The sequence below is a fragment of the Lepeophtheirus salmonis genome, chromosome 1 (genome assembly GCF_016086655.4).
Source record: "Lepeophtheirus salmonis chromosome 1, UVic_Lsal_1.4, whole genome shotgun sequence".
NCBI lineage: Eukaryota > Metazoa > Arthropoda > Copepoda > Siphonostomatoida > Caligidae > Lepeophtheirus > Lepeophtheirus salmonis.
The window spans coordinates 43,697,057-43,718,766 of NC_052131.2; the positions used below are offsets into that span (position 1 = coordinate 43,697,057).

The 21,710-nt window shown below is 33.1% G+C and overlaps 6 protein-coding genes across 7 annotated transcripts; 4 read left to right on the top strand and 2 right to left on the bottom strand.

Annotated features, from left to right (window-relative positions):
• The first annotated feature begins 98 nt into the window (after nucleotides 1-98).
• Alg14 (ALG14, UDP-N-acetylglucosaminyltransferase subunit) lies at nucleotides 99-1,015 on the top strand. Its single transcript, XM_040726088.2, has one exon. It carries the CDS (start codon nucleotides 99-101, stop codon nucleotides 732-734), a length of 636 nt encoding a protein of 211 aa, XP_040582022.1. The 3' UTR covers nucleotides 735-1,015.
• On the top strand, nucleotides 1,015-2,962 carry LOC121130319 (hydroxyacyl-coenzyme A dehydrogenase, mitochondrial). Its single transcript, XM_040726080.2, has 2 exons — nucleotides 1,015-2,180; nucleotides 2,236-2,962. Exons 1-2 carry the CDS (start codon nucleotides 1,870-1,872, stop codon nucleotides 2,861-2,863), a joined length of 939 nt encoding a protein of 312 aa, XP_040582014.1. The 5' UTR covers nucleotides 1,015-1,869; the 3' UTR covers nucleotides 2,864-2,962.
• A 1,360-nt stretch (nucleotides 2,963-4,322) lies between these two features.
• On the top strand, nucleotides 4,323-7,292 carry LOC121130333 (ATP-dependent DNA helicase DDX11). Its single transcript, XM_040726092.2, has 5 exons — nucleotides 4,323-4,751; nucleotides 4,816-5,043; nucleotides 5,100-5,414; nucleotides 5,476-5,628; nucleotides 5,702-7,292. The coding sequence occupies exons 1-5, from the start codon at nucleotides 4,419-4,421 to the stop codon at nucleotides 7,169-7,171; spliced, it is 2,499 nt and encodes an 832-aa protein (XP_040582026.1). The 5' UTR covers nucleotides 4,323-4,418; the 3' UTR covers nucleotides 7,172-7,292.
• Nucleotides 7,293-7,355: 63 nt separating this feature from the next.
• Nucleotides 7,356-8,887, top strand: LOC121130343 (choline-phosphate cytidylyltransferase B). 2 transcript variants are annotated; one of them, XM_040726100.2, is made up of 3 exons: nucleotides 7,356-7,412; nucleotides 7,701-8,028; nucleotides 8,100-8,887. In XM_040726100.2, the coding sequence occupies exons 1-3, from the start codon at nucleotides 7,392-7,394 to the stop codon at nucleotides 8,735-8,737; spliced, it is 987 nt and encodes a 328-aa protein (XP_040582034.1). In that variant the 5' UTR covers nucleotides 7,356-7,391; the 3' UTR covers nucleotides 8,738-8,887. The 2 variants fall into 2 exon arrangements, with proteins under 2 accessions (XP_040582034.1, XP_040582041.1); XM_040726107.2 differs by having other exon boundaries at nucleotides 7,372-7,646.
• LOC121130359 (DNA oxidative demethylase ALKBH2) lies at nucleotides 8,771-9,956 on the bottom strand. The gene is made up of 2 exons (XM_040726114.2): nucleotides 9,476-9,956; nucleotides 8,771-9,232 (listed from the first exon to the last, which is right to left on the bottom strand). The coding sequence occupies exons 1-2, from the start codon at nucleotides 9,844-9,846 to the stop codon at nucleotides 8,893-8,895; spliced, it is 711 nt and encodes a 236-aa protein (XP_040582048.1). The 5' UTR covers nucleotides 9,847-9,956; the 3' UTR covers nucleotides 8,771-8,892.
• A 5,575-nt stretch (nucleotides 9,957-15,531) lies between these two features.
• Nucleotides 15,532-17,765, bottom strand: LOC121130371 (beta-1,3-galactosyltransferase 1). Its single transcript, XM_040726124.2, has 3 exons — nucleotides 17,516-17,765; nucleotides 16,501-16,800; nucleotides 15,532-16,428 (listed from the first exon to the last, which is right to left on the bottom strand). The coding sequence occupies exons 1-3, from the start codon at nucleotides 17,668-17,670 to the stop codon at nucleotides 15,759-15,761; spliced, it is 1,125 nt and encodes a 374-aa protein (XP_040582058.1). The 5' UTR covers nucleotides 17,671-17,765; the 3' UTR covers nucleotides 15,532-15,758.
• Nucleotides 17,766-21,710: the final 3,945 nt, after the last annotated feature.

Genomic DNA, 21,710 nt, shown 5'->3' on the forward strand with positions numbered 1-21,710 from the left:
AATGATGTGTCTGGATTGACGAGCTTTGCGGAATGCAATAATGAAGAGGTTTCGTGTACATATTCATTATAAAAAATATTTTTTATTAATGTGACGTCATGACGTTCGATATTTGGTTTCTCTTGGGCTTAGGATCCTTGATCTCACTATTATTTTGGATCTATGGAGTAGTGAAAAGAATATGGGGCTTCAATCCCAAGGTACAAAAGCCCAAAAATATAGATACACTCATCATCCTTGGATCTGGAGGACACACGTCCGAAATGTTTAAACTATGTTCATCCCTGAATTGGAAGACTTTTTATCCAAGGACATATATTGTTGCTGACTCAGATTCCAATTCGATTGAGCGGCTTAAAGTCAAAGATCCTGAAGGACATCTCATTAAAACAAAACGATCTCGGATTGTGGGACAGTCTTATATCACATCTGTCTTTACAACCTCCGCTGCGTTTGTATCCTCTTTTGAGATTTTAAACAAGCATAAACCAGAACTTATTTTATGCAACGGACCTGGAACATGTTTGCCTATGGTCGTTCTGGGGTGGGCTTATAAGAAGATGGGACTCCTCTCTTCTCGAACAAAAATAATCTACATTGAAAGTATTTGTCGAGTCAAAACTCTGTCATTGACTGCTAAACTCGTTGGGCCTTTTGTTGATCATACACTGGTTCAATGGCCCGAGCTAGCACTGCGCTATCCCAACACCCAATATATTGATAGGTTTATTTAAAATTTTCAGCGCATGAAGAGTGAGATTCTTTATATTGAAGTGTGTTTTCCGGAATTTCTTTATTTATTATAATGTAATTATAATTTTGATAATTAATAATATCTAGCTTTGAACTTTATATTCAAATTACGTGAGCCTTTAACTAAGAGAGCTTATATTTGAAAAAATAACCTTGATTTCATGTTATAAATAGCAACAAAGTATCTATTCGAATATATTTATCAGTAATTTACACTTAAAAGAATACATATAGATATTTAATAAAAACATATAACTAGAAAGTCGCGGTTCATCTGATTTTCAGCCAAAGTATAAAAGTGATGAAAAGTATGAAAAGGACGAGATAAATAAAGTAGTAACTATGTCGACGGCTAATCCCAAGGATCTTCATAACATGATTGGAAGTGGAGGATAAAAGAGAGTTCGTCGAGTCCATTTCATCATCAGCGGCCTGTAGGAGTCGATAATGCTCACGGGCCTCAGCACCAATGTTAATGGAGATACTTTTGAGTGCATCCACTTTCTTTTTTTAAGTCCAACTCCAAGGAACTGTTATCATCTTCGAGACTCTCATGGCCCACGAATGGACGACGAGATGTGCCACTCGGTCCTCGATGCATCACTTGAGTGACGTCAAACGTTTCAAATGATGACACGTCTTTTGTTCAATACGTTTGCAACTTGTTGTCAGGGGGAACAGAAGACAAGTAAATGACTGAGCGAACTTCTCTCTCTCTCCTTTAAATCCACATCATGGATCGAATGACTATGTTCTGATGAATCTCTTGTAGGGAATGTATTCAAACTCATCAAGGAGTTGTATATATGTGATTTTGTACCTTCTAAAGGGGCCTTTAGCCTTGAGAAGTATGATAGGGAATTTATGGCCTGTGTTATGGAGGGCTGTAGCTGGCATGACTGTCCTCCATATAGTAACTTCTAATGTTAGGCCAAGATTTTAAAATTTTTGATGACAACTAGCTGCTACATAAGTTATGTAACATAACTTATGTAACATAAGTAGAAAATAATTTATCCATGCAACAGCTGCACTCAAAAGTCAGACATTTACCTCTGCATTGAATCTTCGATTGACAATTCGGCGTGCGGATACATACATTCATAGACACACATCATGGCATTCGTTTCCAGACTTTTAACTACCCATAGAAACATCATGACCAGTTCTGCAGCACAGGGAAAGATTCAGGAGTTCATCGTTGTTGGAGGAGGTCTCATGGGAGCAGGGATTGCCCAAGTGGGTGCTCAAACGGGTCACAAAGTCACTCTTGTGGACTTGAGTGAATCTGTACTTGAGCAATCCAAGTCAAGGATCAGTAACAGTATTGGACGTGTAGCAAAGAAAAAGTTCAAAGAGGAGCCGGAATCCGCGAAAAGCTTTGTTGACACTACTTTAGGAAATATATCATATACAACAGATATTAGGTAATCCTTCTCGTCAATATAGTTCTTAGTATCATTTTCACTCATGCTTTTTTAGCTCAAGTATTGAGTCTGCGGATCTTATAGTGGAAGCCGTGGTTGAAAATTTGGATATCAAACGCAAACTCTTCCGTGAATGGGACTCTCTTGCTCCAGAAAAGACTATTTTTGCTTCAAATACATCCTCACTTCCCATTGGAGGGATTGCATCTGCAACCCAACGTCAGGATCGTTTCGGTGGTCTTCATTTCTTTAATCCCGTCCCTGTTATGAAACTTCTTGAAGTTGTCAAAACCAGTGTCACCTCTGAAGAAACGTTTCGGACCATGCTGGAATGGGGCAAAAATATGGGGAAAGTAACTGTGGAATGTAAAGATACTCCTGGATTCATTGTGAATCGACTCCTCATTCCTTATCAAATGGAGGCTGTTCGAATGTTAGAGAGAGGAGATGCCTCTGCCAAAGACATTGATACTGCCTTGAAATTAGGTGCTGGCTATCCTATGGGACCTTTTGAATTAGCAGACTATGTCGGAATTGATACTCTTAAATTTATTGGAGATGGATGGCATCAAGCCTATCCTGACGAAAAGCTCTTCGAGCCTAGTGAAACTATCAATAAATTGGTTAGTGAAGGAAAGCTTGGAAGGAAGTCTGGTGAAGGATTTTATAAATATGATAATTAATCTAAATATTATTTTAAAACTCATTTATTTTTTTAAAGTTGTTCTTTTTTTACTTAATCATTTGAAATACGCATAAATAAATACCTACTTAGCCATTTAGTTCTCATACATTTCTGGGTATCACCATTTTATAAACCTTTTTTCCCTTCAAAAACTTGGATAGAAAGGGAATTTGTTTTGTATTATCTTTATATAAAATAATTTTTCTATACTAGGTGGATACATTTCCAATATTCAATTGGAAACTATTATTAATTTCCAGTCAAATTGATAGGAATATTTTCAATCGTATAATATCTAAATCGAAAATGTTAAAAAATGTAGAACTTCACTGGATTAAAATTAACTATCATACTTTGGTTATAAAATATAATGCTATCCTTTTATTTAGCATCAAATTAATACTAAGTACAAATTATGTCAAGTTAAAATCGATTAAACTAACCAAGAACCGGAAATAAATCAAATAAAGTCCACGGACGCTCTGCATAGGATTTAAAAAGATAATGGTATATAGTTTGAAATTATTTGTCTGAGATTGACTAAATACACGATTACCGGACAATATTTTCAAACTATACCACTCTACACTGTATACTTAGTTATAAATTAACATTTATTGGATTGGATGGAGTAACCCCGAATCAAAGTCTTTTTTTAAATCTGAATTGGCCTAGAGGTGAATATTAGGCAGAAAATCCGAGATGAATTTTTCAAATTAAACCATGAAATTTTAAACTTAAGCTAGTTCGATATATATCTAAAATTATTTTTAATTTCATCCAAATCTTTAACATTGAACATATCAGTTAATTTTTAAGGAATTATCTCTATCTATAAATCGATATCTTTGTACAAATTGTAGCTTGTCCAAATCCAAATTAATATGCGATCACTCCACAAATTGTTGGACTACTCAACTTTAGAACATGTTGCAATTATATCACTAGTTATACTATTTCCCCAAAACTTTCAATCTTTTATCGAAACCTTATTGAAATTTGTTTCTCTACTACAGAATTCAATGTTCTTGAATTCTTATTTTAAATTCCTCAGATCGATTTTTAGCTAAGGAAACTTTATTATACTAGATAATATGAAACCAAGAGTTCATTTTATTCTTTGTGTTTTTCCGATTTGCTAGAGCAAAAATCTGTACACTGAACTTTCAATAAGATTTCAATCTAATCACTAATATTAGTAATCCTAGATCTATATAATTACTAATTAATCAATGCCGTCTTTATTTTTTCAAGATCCTTAAAATCGATTCAGATAAACTCAAAACAAAGCGGGATCAAATTTAGTAATCCAAACTTCTATAAACTTATCTACAAATACTAAAACAACAATAGTTAAGATATTATTGGACTTATATATAATAGAATCAAGAAATGTTTAAAATATTGGTCACATACCGGCAGTGTATCATGAACCATCACTATTTTTCTATCACTAACAGATTAAAGAGGTTTCGTAATATTGTTTTGCTTGAAAATATCCCGTCCTAATTTTTTAAAGGCGGTTGAACTTGGAACGAGGTATTTTCTAATCAATGGATCCCATTCCTACTCCAGAATCATTTCCTTTCCCATATGATGAACCCTATCCCATACAAAAAGACTTTATGAAAAGCCTTTTTAGATGTCTGGACGATGGTAAGTTGGGAATATTCGAGTCTCCAACTGGAACTGGAAAATCATTGAGTTTAATTTGTGGGACCCTTTTGTGGTTCAAACAAAGGGAAGAAGCTCGAAAAAAATATTTGAAAAATAGGATTGAAGAAAAATCTGATGTAAATAGTGATGGAGAAGAGGATTGGTTCTCTGTGGCGCTTCGAAATCGTGCAAAAAATGAGGAGAAATTGGAATATAAATTGGAACTCAAGGTATTAATGAAAGTACTTCATGATTTAAGTTGTGCCCTTAATCCTTTAATGTGGTAATCCTTAGTTTCTTGAAGAGAAACAACAAAGACTCGAGGAGATACGGCAAAAGTCGAAATTGAAAAAAGACGTTCAATTTCATCATTATTATGAGAAAAAGGGATCCTCCATGTCTGACATTAATGAAAATGAGGATGAAGACCATGACTTGGTCTTGAACGATTATTCTAGTGGCGAAGAGGATGGAGGAGACGAAAATTATCCGCCTGAAGATCAAGTGGATTATAGTCAACGAGTAAAAATAAAATCATAAATCAGGATATTGTTTTAAAAACTTAATATGATTCCTAGATATATTATTGCTCCAGAACCCATTCACAACTCAGTCAATTTGTCAAAGAAGTCAAAAAAAGCCCTTATGCGGATAGTATTCGCTTAATTTCCTTAGGTTCTCGGAAAAATGCCTGTATCAACGATTCAGTCCGGAAGTTAAAACATAATGCTTCCATGAATGAGAAATGTATCGATTTGCAGAAAGGTTTGCAAAAGACTCAAGTCGATAAGGATAAAAGGGCATCAAAAAAAAAGAAAACTACAAATGGATGTCCCTTTTACTCACAAATAAGGATTGAAGCCTTGAAAAACATGGCGTTGACTCAAATATCGGTAAAGGATTTATTTTTGTACCATAAGTTTGTATCATAATACTAACATATTATTGACTTAGGATATAGAAGATTTGGTTTCCAAAGGTAAAAAAACTCAAACATGTCCTTATTATAGCTCTAGACATGCCTCGGAGGATGCTGAGCTAGTTGTGATTCCCTATAATACTCTCCTACATAAGTCAACCCGTGAGGCATGTGGCATTAAATTAAAAGTAAGTGTAAATCACTGTATTAATTATGTGTATCTGACTATGAAAATAATTTTTTCTAATTATTATTTTGAAGAATTCTGTGCTTATCATTGACGAAGCACACAATCTCCTGGAAACAATAGCTCATATTCACAGTTGTGAAATCAAAGGAAGTCATTTGAAGGATATCAAATTTCAATTACAGGGTTACCTCGAAAAATTTCGGACACGTTTGAAACCCAGGAATATACTCTATATCAAACAATTGATATTTATTGTGACAAATTTCATCAAAGTCATGACTTCAAGTCAAATTCTTACAACCATGGCCTTTTTGCAAGATTCTCAAATCTTTAATATTGATCTTTTTAAAATCTTGCGATATATATTGAAGAGCAAATTATCTTATAAACTCCGAGGATTCTCTCAGAAATATTCAAATGAAGCTCAAAAACCCAGTAATACTCAAACTTTTTTAAATTCGATGAAAAAAAATTACAAGGAAGAGTCTCCTGCTCAGGGCGTTCGCCCAGAAACAGAGTCAGATCATTCGGATGGACCATCGCAGATAAATATTCTATTTAGTTTTATATCCAATTTAGTAGAAGATCTTGATGATGGAAGAGTTGTGATTACTCATTCAAATGATTTCTCTGGTTCATCCATCAAATTCATCCTACTCAACCCTACTAATCACTTTAAGGACCTCGTAAAGGAATGTCATTCCATAATTGTTGCTGGAGGCACAATGGAACCAGTAGATGAATTTAAGAAGCGTCTTTTTATATCATCAGGGGCAACTACGGAGAGGATACATCACTTTTCGTGCGGACACATAATTCCAGAAAGTAATATTTTACCTATAGTTCTTCATCGCGGACCTTCTGGAAAACTTTTGGATTTTTCCTTTTCCTTGCGTGATTTAAAAGAGACATATGAAGAGATTTTGAGAATTTTAAGCAATTTAGTAACAATTATACCAGGAGGGATAGTTGTGTTTTTCCCATCTTATCATTATGAGACAAAAGTACATGCATTTTTAAGCAAGAGCAGTACATGGAACAATTTAGTTGCTAAAAAAAAGAAGTTATATCGAGAGCCCAAGAATTCAGATGCAGTGGAAGAGGTGCTTAAGGCTTATTCTAATAGTGTTCAAAACTCGGATGGTGCAATTTTATTCAGTGTCGTAGGTGGTAAAATGAGCGAGGGTATTAATTTTAGTGATGATATGGGGCGATGCGTTCTCATGATAGGCCTTCCTTTTTCCAACTCTAAAAGTCCAGAGCTAAAAGCAAAAATGGAGTATTTAAATAGAACTGAAGGCTCAAATGCTGGAAATAGTTATTATGAAAATTCATGTATGAAAGCCGTGAATCAGTCTATTGGACGTGCAATTCGACATGGTAATGATTACGCAACAATTATTCTTGCGGATCATAGATACTCTAGAGGAAATATACATGAACTGTTACCGGGTTGGATAAGGGACAAAGTATGGAATAGTGATAAATTTGGACCTGTTGTTCCTAGAATTAGACAGTTTTTTAAGAGTAAAAGTGTATAATGCTATAATTTAATTTGGATTGGAATACATCTATTTTATGTATGTAACTTATTGGCAATTCATTTTTCTTTAACATAATATCAAATCATTTTAAAATTATATACTGATGATATTTTGTAAATATGTAATTTCTCTTTCTTTCTACCTTTCTCTTCAGCTGCGGAGCCACTATTTTCTTTGTGTATCTCCTCTAGAGACATAGTATAATTTAACTATCGTGATGGATGAAACACGAATAAAGGTATGCTAAAGAAAATAGCCTCATACCTCGAGTTCCACCTAAATGATTCCAAATCAAAAGTGTTTCCTTTGCACACTTGTGTAGTTTAGTCATGCGTTTCTGCTTATTATTGTTATTATTTATACGCTTTTAATGATTTTGTCACGGTACGAAAACTCCTCATATTGAGTTTCAAGTTGAACTTTGCTCCTCAAGGAGGGCTGTCATTTCAATATACTAGCTTTTCTAAATATTGTAAGACTACTACTATTAGTATTGCTACATCAATATCGTCTCTATTTATTAAAGATGTCTCGTAAGAGAGAAGCTGAAGGATCCTCATCTCCAGCCTCAGAGCAGCGATTATGCACTCATTTAGGTCCAGCACCTTTTGATTCAGACAAAGCCGCCGCTATTGAAAGAGAAAGTCAAGACTATTCTATTAAAATAACATTGGACATGGCTAGATCTGGATTGTCTCCACGAAAAGTTCGAGTGTATGCCGATGGAATATATGACTTGTTTCATCAAGGACATGCTAGACAATTGATGCAAGCAAAAAATGTCTTTGGACCTCGAACGGAGGTTTATCTCCTCGTAGGGTGTACAAGTGACGAGCTTACAAATAAAAGAAAAGGTACTTTCAGTCATATATTAATTATCCTTCACTTGAATTACTCATCTCCTCTCACTATTACACACATACAGGTAAAACTGTAATGAGTGAAGAAGAACGCTATGAGGCCATTCGGCATTGTCGCTATGTGGATGAGGTAGTGAGAGATGCTCCTTGGGAATGCGATGATGACTTTTTGTCTTTTCATAAAATAGATTTTGTAGCTCATGACGAGGCTCCATATGTTACGGAGTCTGGAGGTGATGTATATGCCGCGCTTAAAGAAAAAGGAATGTTTGTAGCCACACAGAGAACGGATGGTGTTTCTACTTCTGATGTAGTAGCCCGAATTGTTAAGGATTACGACAAGTACATACGACGTAACTTAGCTAGAGGATACACACGCCAAGATCTAAACGTTTCCTTTTTCCATGGAAATCGTTTAAAGTTGGGAATCAAGGTTGACGAGGTTAAAGAGAAGACCAAAGGGTTCATTGAAAGAAAGAAGGAAGAATATGCATCAAAAATAGAAGTGACATCCAAAGAGCTAATAGGCACCTTTATGGCTCTGTTTGGAGCAAGGGATTGGAATTTCGATCAGTTTTGGGCTCACTCTAAAGAAAGACTTAGTCATGCACTTAGTCCACCAGCGAGCCCTTCTAGAAATGAAGACGACGACTATGATGAGGATCAGCCTCAACCCAAGAGAGTAAAGATTGACCTCTCTTAATCTAGTGTATTAATTAGTAGTAATTACTCTTCATTGTGCGCCTTAGTAAAATTTTATTATATTATAAATGAACTTTTTTTATGGAAATTAATAGAGTATTTGTTGTACAAATATGAAACAAATATAAATAGATATATTATGTATAATTTACATTTTTATAATGAGTGAATTCGCCTGAAAGTTAAATTGATCCTTGGCTCTCTCGCAGATGCTCTTGAGGGGAGACCATGATACCAATACTCATTTGTAGGATAATGCATGAGTAGACAGGAACCCGACTTTAATGACAATTTATACTTATTGAAGGAGGGGTCGAGGGATTTTTTATGTCCTTGGACAAGACTCTCGTGCCGAAAGATAAAGTCTCTTTCTTGACCTAAACTAATGGAGGCAATAGGAACATCCTTCAAAATGTCTTTCTCATTATCCTTGTGCTCTCCCATCTTTTGAGCTCCATTTTCATAGCGATTGACGAGCACAAAGTTATACAAATGTCTACAACAATCAAGAGATTAAAATATAATATAGTGGTGTAACTAACATCCAACCCCCCCCACAATTTTTTTAAATATATAATATATAACGGAATTTATTTATTTAAGTAATTATATTACGGTGTTGATGATTTTGGGGATAAGCCCCGCCCCCCAATTTTGAAAGATGGCAACGGCCCGATATAATATCTCATAATGACTGATAGAGAAGCATGCCACCTGTGCTGGCATTAGATTGACTCACCCAATGTCCCGGTGAAGATCATTTCGTATTTCTTTTAGGGATGGAGTCCAAGGTTTTGCGGAAATTGTGCGGGACGAGAAAGTGTAATTGACTCCTGAATCTCCATACGCAACATGTTTACGTGGAATGGGATGCCACTTACCAAAGACATGCACTTGACTCAACGCTCCTTCCAAATACTCGATTTCTTTCTCCAAAGAAGTAAACAACTTATGAGCTCGGGAGCTCTCGTAATAATCTTGTAAGATGGATAATTTTAAACCATTTTGCTCTATTTTCTCCCATGAATCCGTTTGAGCACTTTTGAATGAAGAGTCTGAGATCCCGATATCCGTTAATTTAAGTTGACTTTTCTTGCTTGTCAAAGTCATGACTCCATTTGATTATTATGATTATTTATGTAGTAAGCACTAAGCAGTGTTGAAAAGGATTGTTCGGCAATTGTGATGTAACTAAATGGGATATAAACAGGATAAAAAAGAAGAGACTGCTGTTTGCATCATTTCATATTTTTTTAAGGAAAAGCCACAGTCATGGCTGTTAGCACTTTGTCTAATATTCAATAAGCCAGTAGTGGTTCTCAATCTTTTTTACTTTCTATACCACTTGATAATACAGTCATTTACAAAAGTTTGCCCAACTTCGCTTGCAAGAGAAGGTTGTGCTTGCATATTAGCTGTAATTGATATTCTTCAAAAATTGGCAAAAAAGCTACCTTTTCTGATGTTGTAAAGGCTAAAACAGTGACGTTACACGAAGAAAGCTATTCTAAGCGCGAAATTGTCGTAAAGATGTTATGTTGAACGACAGCTGTTCACACTGAAATAAGTAATTTTACAAAATTTTAGATTTATACGGACAAAAAGAGAGCAGAGTGCCCAAGGAAAACGTTCACGAGAGATAACACCATGATGAAGTTGACTGTTTCAAGATCTCTTACTTGTTCTTTCAAAAAAAAATTCAGTCTAATTTAAATTCGAAAATGGTAGAAAGTAAGTTTCAGCACTATTTTCTTTTTTTTTTAGGCACTGCTTTTGATTTTTTTAATATTGGTGTGAAAAAATATTCACAGAACAAAAATAATGGGCTACATACAGCTGGCAGATGCCCGAATTCGAAAATTAAATAAATTAAGCAAACATAATATTTTTATGCATCTTTATGAATTATAATGTACTTCTAATTAATAATATAATCCTAATGTCAGTTTTATTTTTTTCAATACTAAACTGATAATTAATTTTTTACATTTACCAGATTTAATGAAGTGAATGTTGGAAAAATGTAGGCGAAAAAATAAACGACTACATGTAATGATTATGGAAAAGGTTACGAATGCATTTAATATCCATTAATCTTTTGATTCCTTCATTATTATTTAATTTTTTAAATAGATTTTTCCCTTATCAATTATTCAAAAAAAAATATACCTACCTAATATTGTGATTAGTACATTTCCCAATTAAAAATAAAATATTGAAAAATACTCCTAATAATAAATACCCTAGAATTTACCCTTCAAAGATCCATAGTAATTATGTTATTAATATAACAAATAGAACAAACACGATAATGTATATTATATTGTCAATCAATTAATCATCATTCAATTTTCATCCCTAGCTTCGATCCTCTCTTTTTCTTCAATGTATACAGTACCTATACCTGTATAAATATATTAGGTATGTTAAAGATTTACGTTATATTTGAGTATTTTGTACATCCTTGGCCAAAAAGAGGATTTCTAACTTTAAAACGTTCGATCTAAACTTTATTTTTGGTAATTTTTTTATAATGGTCTCGTAGAAAAAGGGTATCTGTAGCACTTCCAGGATGAAAACTTACTTTAAGTGAGTGTTTTTTCTTAGGCATGACCAACCGATGGATACTACACCCTCCGATAAAAAAATATGCAAAATTGAACGGCGTTCCATGGAACGTGGGTTCAATGAACAAAACGCTGAACAGAAAGGAATTGTTTTTTGAACGATAAAAATTAGATGTTAGCGTTCCATTCCAATAGTATTTACAAAAAATTCAAGTAATCAAAGTTTATATTTTTTTTTACTTTTTTAAATATGATTTAAAGGGCTAATAAAGCAAAGACGAACGTTTGGGAGACTTATTTTGTGCCAGTAGATAAGAAGGGACTGAGACGTGTCAAGGTTAGGATGGGGGACGGCACATACCCTACTTTCGACATAGTCGAGAGGATTCATGTCGGGCAAGGAGGGAGGCCCCAAATCGTGTATCCAAAAATTGGAAAAATAATTCTCGACCCATTGCGGCGTGGCCCTGGTCTTGTGCCCTGGGTGGAGTCCTGCTGGAACACATAGTGTTTCCTCTGGGTAGTTGAACTTCTTTCAGGGTAAGATTCCCTCCTTGAGGACGCCCTGATACTCCTTGTTCCCTATTTTCAGGCATTTCGGAAACCAATACGGGGGTATCCACTTCCCGTCTGATGCAACGATTCCCAGCATCATCGCAGAGGCTGGGAACATTGTCTTGTTGACCGCCAGTGTTGTGTCTAATGACGAGGTTGATAGACACAATCTATTTATTTAGAAGAATCCAGGACGACTGAGAGAAACGAAGTGTAATGTATTAGTGTTTTCTTCCCCCTTGTTCTCTTCTCTTATTTTCTTGTATATATATATATATATGTGTGTAAAGTACAGTCTTTTACCTCGTTTTAAGTATAAATAGTCGTGTATTTTATGCATGTAGCAGAGTAGGTTTTTGTTTAACTAATAATATAGATGTTCTTATAAACAAACCTTTGTATTATTCCTCCACGCCTTTCCTTCTCCTCACTTCTCTCGGTCGTCCTGGATCTCTCCTCCTTATAAATAATTGTGTCTCCTCACCCTCGTCAAGAAGCAACACGAAGAGAAGGCGTGGAGGAATAATATAAGGAACACACATATATTATCATTAATACATTTTATTGGCAACTCTGACAATATAATAAATCACAGCTATTTATAATTAAGATAGAAACAGTACTTTACATACATCATATCAAATAATCATATTAATAATTATAACAATAAGAGGGGAGATGAAAGGAAAGAAGATCCTTTTAACATACACTATAGCTAGAACCTCATCGATCGCGTAGGTGAGGTGGCGGTCGTTCTTGTAGTTTCTCGAATATTCCACGGTCTAGTTTTTCTTGTCATGATGCTGTGCTGGGCACGAATCAAATTGGCAATGCTTTCCCTTCTTGCCTCTATCTCGACATTGAATGAACCGATTGTAGTCAGTTGTAGCTCATTTGAATACTAATATTTATGTTCTATAAAAGAGAGATGAGGCTTTTTCGATTTCTGATGTGGCTCCCTCACTTCTCGTTCAATTATGAGCAGGGTTGTACCTATAGCAGTCTTAGTGATTCCAATTCTTGAACCGTTAGAATCGGATCCAAAGCAAAAAAAGCAAGACACCGCTTAAATTTTTTATCTTTCTAGATTCGCAATCTAATTTCAACTATGAATAAATTGCTTGTAAATCTATAATTTAATTTTTATCAGCCTCATGGGGAAAATAATTTATTTCATTCTCATAGAAAATATTTTCCTGTTGCCATCTGTAAATGACAACAAAATAATAAATATTATTTGACCTATTTTCTTAGACTTCTATTACTAAAAACGTAAAGTTACGACAAGAGTTATTGAATTAAGTTATCAATAAACTAGTTTAGTAACTTCATAGTTTTTATTAATGAATTAAGTTATTAATAAACTAATTTAGCAAGTTGATTGTTTTTATTAATGAAATGACTTGACAAAAGTGATTTATACTGCGAATGACTTACCCTCAAAAAGTTATGCATTGTGAAATTACATGCAATACTGCTGATCATTTAGGACTATCTGACAATACAATAACAGCCGTTGTTTTTGTCACGTGCAAAATCTGGCAGGGCTGACTTAGATATTTTCATTGTATCTACATCAACCACTCGTCGAAACAGGATGATCTCAACACATAAAATTAATTAAACATCTCATGTATTCATTGGAGATCCTCTTTCATATGCGGCACTACCGAGGGATATCAAAGGGATGAGAGATTTTCATGGATCCAACCCGGATATCCTAAAGAAAAACTGTTGGGAGTACGAGTGATTTGCAGCTCAACAGTCGAATACCAAACCAATGCACCGATAGATAAATTCCCCGATAGGATTACTGCTCTGGTTTTTAACACCGCCTCAAGGATAGTGGAATTCACATGGGAGCCGCTAAGCTTATATAAAAACAATTAAATATTAAGTTATTTTATCTAGCATGTAGACAGCATGAACTCAAAGTAGTTGTTGGCTAAGTTTGGGAAAAGTTATTGAGGAAAGTTCCTGGTTTAAACACTACAAGGACAAATAGGTTAACTTGAATAAAGGTCATATAAAAAGCCTCACTATTAAAAGATTATGCCTGAAAGGAAAAAGGGCAAAGAATGTGGATAAATTTTGAAGTCAGGCACATCCCCAAAAGCTTATTATCAAAAAATAGTAGAAATCACTATAATTTCACTTCTCCTTTAAGTACTTACTGTGCCTAGGATGCTCCTGTAAATGACATAAAATTTTCCGAGGCATAAAATTGTTCAGAAGAATTGACAATGATTTAGCAGATGTCTTCACGAAGAAGCTTCATAATCACATGTGGTATTTGACACAAGATTTGGTTCCATTCGCTCTATTGAGCATTTTTTTTAGATGATGATCAAAGGAGGAATATAGCCCTGAAATTATATTCGACTAAAAAACCTGACAGCTTTAGAAGATGCAAACCAATATTCTAGATTATAACTGAAAAACTAAATTAGATAATCTTATTTTCCCAGAATCGCATCTTTTTTTAGCCATACTGAATATAGGGTCAGATTGTCTTCAAGAACCTATTGCACCATGATCAGAAAATGAAGACTGCATGAAAGCAAAAAATTATATATATAATATTCGGGTATTGTAGAGAGAGGAATACAAATCATGACTGGCTATGCGAACATTATAACTAAAAATCCCAAGCAGAGAGAGTATCTCATTCAAGCCGTAAAATAAGATAGGCAATGACTTGATTGTTTGAAAAAGAATGTCTTTAATAAATAATCACTTTTTTGTGATTATTAAGTTTTTATTTATAGAAGTCTAAGAAAATGTATATCATTCTGATTTTCGAATTGGTATTAGAAAAATTATTCTAAAATAACAAATTGACATAATTGTATAATATTTCGAAAATATTAATATTTTTTCCTAAAAAATGGCTAAATATAAGAGACAATAACATTGATAGATGGGAGTATACAATTTTAGTACTGCGGTCCGGCGCACCTAGATGTTTCTCTTTACCTTCATTACACAGGGCAATTTTGATAGTTGGATAATAATATGTATAAAAAGTATTCTTCAAAAATTGTTTTATTTTAGTTTGATGTTTTTTTTATATTCAATGGTGTGTTTTATCTCGTGTAAATCCCGTGTGTTTTTTAGCTTGCCCGTTAATTTGTAATTGGTAGTATAAAGAAGGAGTTTTTTTTTTCCTTAGCAGTTGTCATTACTATTTAATTCCTGAGTAGTGAACATTCTTTCCTAAATAGATTCAACACATTTCAAAATCTGTTTGAACATTCGTGTGTACTCATAAAAGACGGAGCGTAACCTTGATGATTTGTTGAGGAGACAAGTCCTTGTTGGACTCAGAGTGGAATTGGGGATCGACATCGGAGTAATTCTAGCAAATGTCCTTGTTTATATCCCTTTTTTTCCTTCCTCCCTTGTCACAGCTGATTGTAGTTGATCTAATGAAACGTCGTCAGCATTATTATTTCCCTCCTCCAAAACATTCTTCAAATTGTTACGATTACCATAATTATTTTCGGTTTCCTTTTTTAACATGCCTATTCCACACTGGATTTTGACTTTGTATAAAGTATATATATATAGGTTGTTACTCCTGAAATATCCTAAATTACTTCTTCCGGGGTAATTTAGCCCATATTTGGAACCACTAGTGTATCATAATATTTAATCAAAACAAATAGACATATTTTAATGTTATGAAAGTAATTGTCTACCATATTAATGTCATATTTAAATAATAAGCGTAGCATATCAAATTTATAAAAATCATTATTTGACTCGACAGAAAATATTAAATAGAATGAATGATAATGTAATTTTTAGTAACTTAATTTCAAACACTTCCTAATGATGAATATGACAAATTTCGTTGCAAAACATTTAAGTGAGTGCATTAAAATTCTTCAAACTCCCTCAAAGTGGAATGACCTCTCCTACTCCTTTGGAATGAGGTAACTGAAAGGGATTTGCATATTTTGACAAACAGGACATTTTATTAGATGAGGATTCAGGACTACTCCATCGGAGACAAGCCCCTTCAGAGCAGGATCTTAATTTCATGGGTTCCTTCTGGACGATGGATTCATGAGAACACTTTATAGTAGAGCACTGTTTTCCAAAAGCCTCAATAGCTCTTATACTTCTATCTGAGGGTCCTATCCAATACATACATTCTAGGGACATGTCTGTAAAACAGCATTGATCTATGTAGTCTCTATATTCGGCAAAAAACCGGTTTAAGCTCTTTAATTTGAGACCAAGATGCTTATGAGCAAGGATACCTGTGATCCAAACATCATCTATCCAAAATATGAAATGTTTGTCACTCATAATCGTAGAGGCAATGAGTTGAACTGTTTTTTGTGTTGTTACATAAGCCCACCCAGCGAGGAAATCTGGATACACTGAGTCCGAATAATCTGTAAACCATTTACTACTACGTGATCGGGAAGGCTTATTATTATCTTGAACATAACCAGCCAAAGAGTACTTATCATCAGCATCTTCAAATATATATGGAAGCTCCTTTTGAAGTCTGTCGACCCGTACCATAATATCATCGTCCATTTTCAGAATATATTTTCTGCAAAAAGGATTGATTAATTAGAATCTTATATCCATGATGGAATACATTAAATTTCATAATCATATTTACTCCTTATCACTCCTGCAGGTATTAGCAACCCAAATTAATCCCATTCCGTTTTTGTAGCTGAGCCGATGATAATCCTCATAAAAATCCCCGAGAAGAATATCACCATATTTTACACTCTCCTCTATTAGAGAGCTATTGGAAACATCTGGATCCAATGCTAAAAGAAAAATTCTTTCTTGAACACCGATTATCAAAGGAATGGCGCTACGCTGGGCATTTCGTAAACCAAAGTTAGATGATTTTGAAGTGATGATTATTGTCAAATTGGCAGATGTATCACATTTTGGTTCCAGTAAGTATCTGTTGAACGATGATGAACGATATAAAAGCTATTGTTATTAAATGTATTAAAATATTTTTCTTAAAATTTATGACGGAAGTCATGGACAATATTAAGAATATTTTAATCAACTATGTAGAAGATACTAAATTGTACTTATCAAGGTAACATGATATGAGCCAGTCTTCAATGACTTTATAAATTAGACTGTTCCGTTTTTGAGTTAATATTCCCTCCTACTTCAAAGGACATTTTCTACTGGGGACAATAAAAAAACAGACTTTCCCTTCTCAGGCCATTTTATTTTTAAAAAAAGAAGGGGTTTTTGGGTCTTGAAGCCTCCCCAATATGATGCTAGGAGTCAAAAATTAGTCTTTATAAAATTTTTAGCATTCGCTTTATGAGTTAAAAAATTGTAAACCTTGTTTTTTTAATAATGTAAGGGGTGTAAGTTTGATTTGCTCAATGCTAAGCAGTTTCCCTGTTTTGTCTTTGATCATCAATCATCTCTTGAAACTTCAACAAGGATTGATAAAACAGGGACCCCACACATTATTTAGTACATCTTCAACCCCTTAAATTATTAAGGGCAAGTCTCCCTCTATAATATTTTTAATATGCCTATGTTCAAAGAAAATTAAAAATTATCTGAAAACGGGGCAGTCTAATAGAGAATATTTGGATACTTCTTAACCAATTTAATCAAATGTAATTGGTAATTTTGATTACACTTACTTAATGCTGCTAATGTTTTGATTTAACAAGATATCATCTCCTTGACGGATCGGATTATTATGCGAGAAAGAGTCGAGTCTTGGAAGAAGAATGATACAACTCAGGAAGAGAGTACAAAATATGCTGCACGCTATTACTCTCATTAGCCTTCTCATGCTTTTAAAACGGATTATAGATAATAATTAATATGTGCCGTATTTCACTACATCAAGTTCTCTTTAATACTAAGGCATGAAACCAAAGTGGTTCTACTATCCTATGTTATAACTTATGAGATGTCTTATATGTATCCATTTATAATACTTTACTTAGTTGATATCTACTATCAACATAATAAGCGCACTCGTAGACATTATATTAAATATGGTGTGGGGCAAGGAATACTCAAACTGTTTCGGTATTCCTTGTGTGGGCTTATATGGATTCTTTCCTATCCTTATGATGAAGTGATGTGCCTACTTATTGTGGGTCAGCGGTTGAGTAGGATGTACCATAGAGAAAGAAATATACAATGGATCAGTTACCTAAATAACTAAGGAAGGGTATGGAATTGTATAAAGTTCTTCATTCCCTGAAAGTAAGAAAAATAACTTTCCTTTCTACAAAATTTTTCATAAGAAACGTGCTAAAAACAGAAACAGAAAATAATATATATTATTTGCTGTTAATCAGGGGTGTACGCATATATATATATATAAATTTTGCGAGGGCCTTGTTTTTTGAAAAAACTTAGAAATATTAAATTTTCTTGGAAAAAATTTCAAAAATCCACAGCTACTCTCAAAAATTGAATTTGTTTGGAAAATAATTTCCAAAACTAAATTTCTATCATAATTTTTTTCCAAAAATTTGCAAATATTAATTTTTTTGAGAAAAAAATCCAAAATCCATTCACAGAAATTAAATTTATTGCAAAAAATTTCACATATTAAATTTTCTAATAAAATGCAAAAATTCCATAATTTTGGAGAGACTACTTGCTCACCACCTGCGGACGCCCCTATTAATTAATAGGCACAAAAGATTTACCCAAGATATTATTAAGCGTAGCTAGAGGCAGAAAAGTTTTTCTCATTGTGCAATATTAATAAGAGTAAAAAATGATAAGAAATACTTACTATATACAAAGTAATGTTATGTATCTTACGTACAAAGTAAAGCATATGCGTATAAAATATTAATAACTAAAAAGATATTCAAACAATAATGTATCATAATAATTACACATAGATATATGTAACAGTGATGCAATTAATAGGTATTTCAAAAGAAGAATATCGATTTTATTATTTGTACACAATATTTGTAATTTATCGTGAATGAAATATATACTGACACCCCGTCAGTATTGCAGAGGATGGGTTATTTTTACTTACATTTTTTTGGGTCAGGATGAAAAATATTTACGAGATAATAGGGAAAATAATTTTTTTGATTGAGAGATAACTTTTCTTTTCTTTCATAAATAGGGTTATTCAGGAAAATATTGCAGTAGAGCAAAAGATTTAAAATTGGAATTTTTTGTGAATAGCTATGGATTTTTTTTTTTTTTTTTTCTTGAACAACTTTGTATTTTTAAACTTCTCTTTGAAAAAAAAAAAAATATTTGAAATTTTCTGAGAAAAAATTTAATTTTTGACAATATTTTTACAAAAAAATTAATTTTCTTTGAATAGTGACGGTTATTTAAATTTTTTTCCAAAATTTTTTTTTGTGTGAATAGCAATGATTTTTTTTAATTTTTTCAAAAAATTCTATTTCATTATGAACAGCTGTGTTTTTTTTTAATTTTTCATCTTTTTTGCAAAAAAATTATTTTTTTTTCAACATTTAATATTTGAGATTTTTTTCAAGGCATTTAAATTTGAAATTTAATTTTTGAATGTTTTTCCAAAAAAAATAATTTTTGCATGTTTTTCGAGAAAAAAATAATTTTTTGAGAAGAATATGGGATTTTTGAAATTTTTTTCAAAATAAATAATTTATTGTGAATAACGATGGATTTTAGAAAAAACAATTCTAAAAAATTTAATATTTGAAATTTAGTTTTGATTTTTTTCCCCAAAAATTATTCTATTGTGAACAGTTGGGGTTTTTGAAATTTTAAGTCAATAGCTATGAATTTTTGAAATTTAATTTTTGGATTTTTTTTTCCATCCAAAAAATGAAAATAAAATTATTCTCCTGTGGACGGCCCTTATAAATATAAATCGTGTGTAACTAGGAACAGTTGTAATTTTATAGATGTTGTTACTTGTATAAGCAGCAAATTTTGTGTCTCATTACAATTTATTTAATTACATCAGTCATTTGAATTCATTCTTATCAACTATAATAATTTCGTTTTGACTAAATACAAGTTATTACAAAATAATAAATTTGTAAAATAAATATAACTAACTGGTGGCACATTTGATGTTTCAAATATGCCACAAAATATGTATTAATTTGCAGGGTTGTGTCTAGAATTATTCTTTGTGGGAGGTACAAAACTTTTGAAATTGACGTGTAAATTTTTGGATAACCATTTTTGTATAAAAGACAGATACATAAAATTATATTCATCTCCGGATCAACTGCTTTATAACATGTGACCAAAATTCAATATACAATAATGTTAAATATTGAAATTAATTGAATTTGAGTTTTTAAAAAGCGCGACTTTTAAGGCCTAAGTTTTAAATGAGGAGAATCATCAAAAAGATCAAAGCCTTATCCATATATTACTAGAAAACAGGGCCGGAAAGTAAGTTTTAAACAAAACCCCAGACGTAGCTATTTAAAAACCAAGATTTAAAAAAAATATTATTATAATTATTTATTTTCTTGTCTTTATTCAAAAAATTTAACGGTAGATATTTGCAAATGGTAGCCTTCAGATTAACGGTAAAACCCTTATTGATCATCGAGATAGATTTCTATATGTTTCAGTGCAAGTTAAGTGAAATAAACAGCCAATGGAATAATATGGATAATTTAGGATCTAGTAACCTTCACTTTGCCATTATCCTATTTTTATCAAATTAAATATTATTCATATTTGATTACATACATAGCTCTACTGGGAACTTTAAAAAACTTTCCAGTAAGATAAACTGAATTATTATTTTTATGGTTGCTTTGATCATTCGGATTGATGGTAGTAATAGTAGAGGGCGTCCACAGGATTTTTTAATTCTTTTTTTTTTTGGAGGGGGTGCTTGGTTTTTCGATTTCGAGCAGGCATAGAATTAATCATATTTTGACGAGTCTCCAGAAGAATATTGTTCCACTCTCTCTTTATAATTTTTTCCAACTCTTTCAAATTTTGGAGAGCAGAATGCAGACTATCAAACGTATTTTTCATAATTGACCAAAGATTTTCATTTGGTTTGATATCTGGGCTGTTGCCTGGTCACATCCCCTTACCCAAAAACTCAAGATTTCGATTTTTGATCCATGACTCAGTCATGGCATCAGTATGTGCAGGAGCACCATCGTGTTGAAAAAAAACCACATCAGAACTCCTGTGAACCAGTTTTCTTGATGAAATTGAACCAGTAGATTTGTTTCTGGTCAATACTTACTCAAGATAACCTTCTAATATATCTGAGATATGGCTATGATCTGTCATGTGAAAGCTTTGAGGCATTATGTAAAGGTTATAGAGCCCAGAATCTGATATTGCTCCCCAGACATGGATTCTTTGAGATTTCTTGATATTCTCAACGGGCAATTATTTTCACAATCTCTAGCCTAAATTCGATCTGCCAGCTTGTTTGGGATCCAAAACAGGGAAAAGGGTGACTCATCACGAAAGATAACATTTTTCCAGTCTTCTGGCGACAGTTTCCTGGCTATTTTCGAGAACTCATGCTTATCACAAAGGTTTTTGAGTCAATCTTGGAATTTTTTGCCTTTTGAAGGACTTGGTACAAAGATTTTTGCTTAGATATCTGTTAACAGTGTCCTTGAAGGACATTTTTCCAATCCCTAATAAACGAGGAGCCAATTTTCTACAGCTTTGACGCCTTTTTCCCAAAGATTTGGAAATAATAATTTTCCTTTGGTGCCACGAATTTTCTTCCTTCCCTTTCCAGTCTTGTCTCTCAGGCTACCTTTTTTGGACCTCATCCACCACTTCGGAATAGTTCTGTATGGTATATCCATTTCGCTAGCAACATTATTGATTGATGATCCAGCCTTTATTCTACCC

Coding starts and splice junctions, on each gene's coding strand:
- Alg14 (XM_040726088.2), top strand. CDS start 99: ATGACGTTCGATATTTGGTTTCTCTTGGGCTTAGGATCCTTGATCTCA.
- LOC121130319 (XM_040726080.2), top strand. CDS start 1,870: ATGGCATTCGTTTCCAGACTTTTAACTACCCATAGAAACATCATGACC. Junction 2,181..2,235: donor TCATATACAACAGATATTAG/GTAATCCTTCTC, acceptor ATGCTTTTTTAG/CTCAAGTATTGAGTCTGCGG.
- LOC121130333 (XM_040726092.2), top strand. CDS start 4,419: ATGGATCCCATTCCTACTCCAGAATCATTTCCTTTCCCATATGATGAA. Junction 5,415..5,475: donor TGGCGTTGACTCAAATATCG/GTAAAGGATTTA, acceptor TTATTGACTTAG/GATATAGAAGATTTGGTTTC. Junction 5,629..5,701: donor CATGTGGCATTAAATTAAAA/GTAAGTGTAAAT, acceptor ATTATTTTGAAG/AATTCTGTGCTTATCATTGA.
- LOC121130343 (XM_040726100.2), top strand. CDS start 7,392: ATGGATGAAACACGAATAAAG. Junction 7,413..7,700: donor TGGATGAAACACGAATAAAG/GTATGCTAAAGA, acceptor TATTTATTAAAG/ATGTCTCGTAAGAGAGAAGC. Junction 8,029..8,099: donor GCTTACAAATAAAAGAAAAG/GTACTTTCAGTC, acceptor ACACACATACAG/GTAAAACTGTAATGAGTGAA.
- LOC121130359 (XM_040726114.2), bottom strand. CDS start 9,846: ATGACTTTGACAAGCAAGAAAAGTCAACTTAAATTAACGGATATCGGG. Junction 9,233..9,475: donor GATCTTCACCGGGACATTGG/GTGAGTCAATCT, acceptor TGATTGTTGTAG/ACATTTGTATAACTTTGTGC.
- LOC121130371 (XM_040726124.2), bottom strand. CDS start 17,670: ATGAGAAGGCTAATGAGAGTAATAGCGTGCAGCATATTTTGTACTCTC. Junction 16,801..17,515: donor CAAAACATTAGCAGCATTAA/GTAAGTGTAATC, acceptor ATCGTTCAACAG/ATACTTACTGGAACCAAAAT. Junction 16,429..16,500: donor ACCTGCAGGAGTGATAAGGA/GTAAATATGATT, acceptor TCCTTTTTGCAG/AAAATATATTCTGAAAATGG.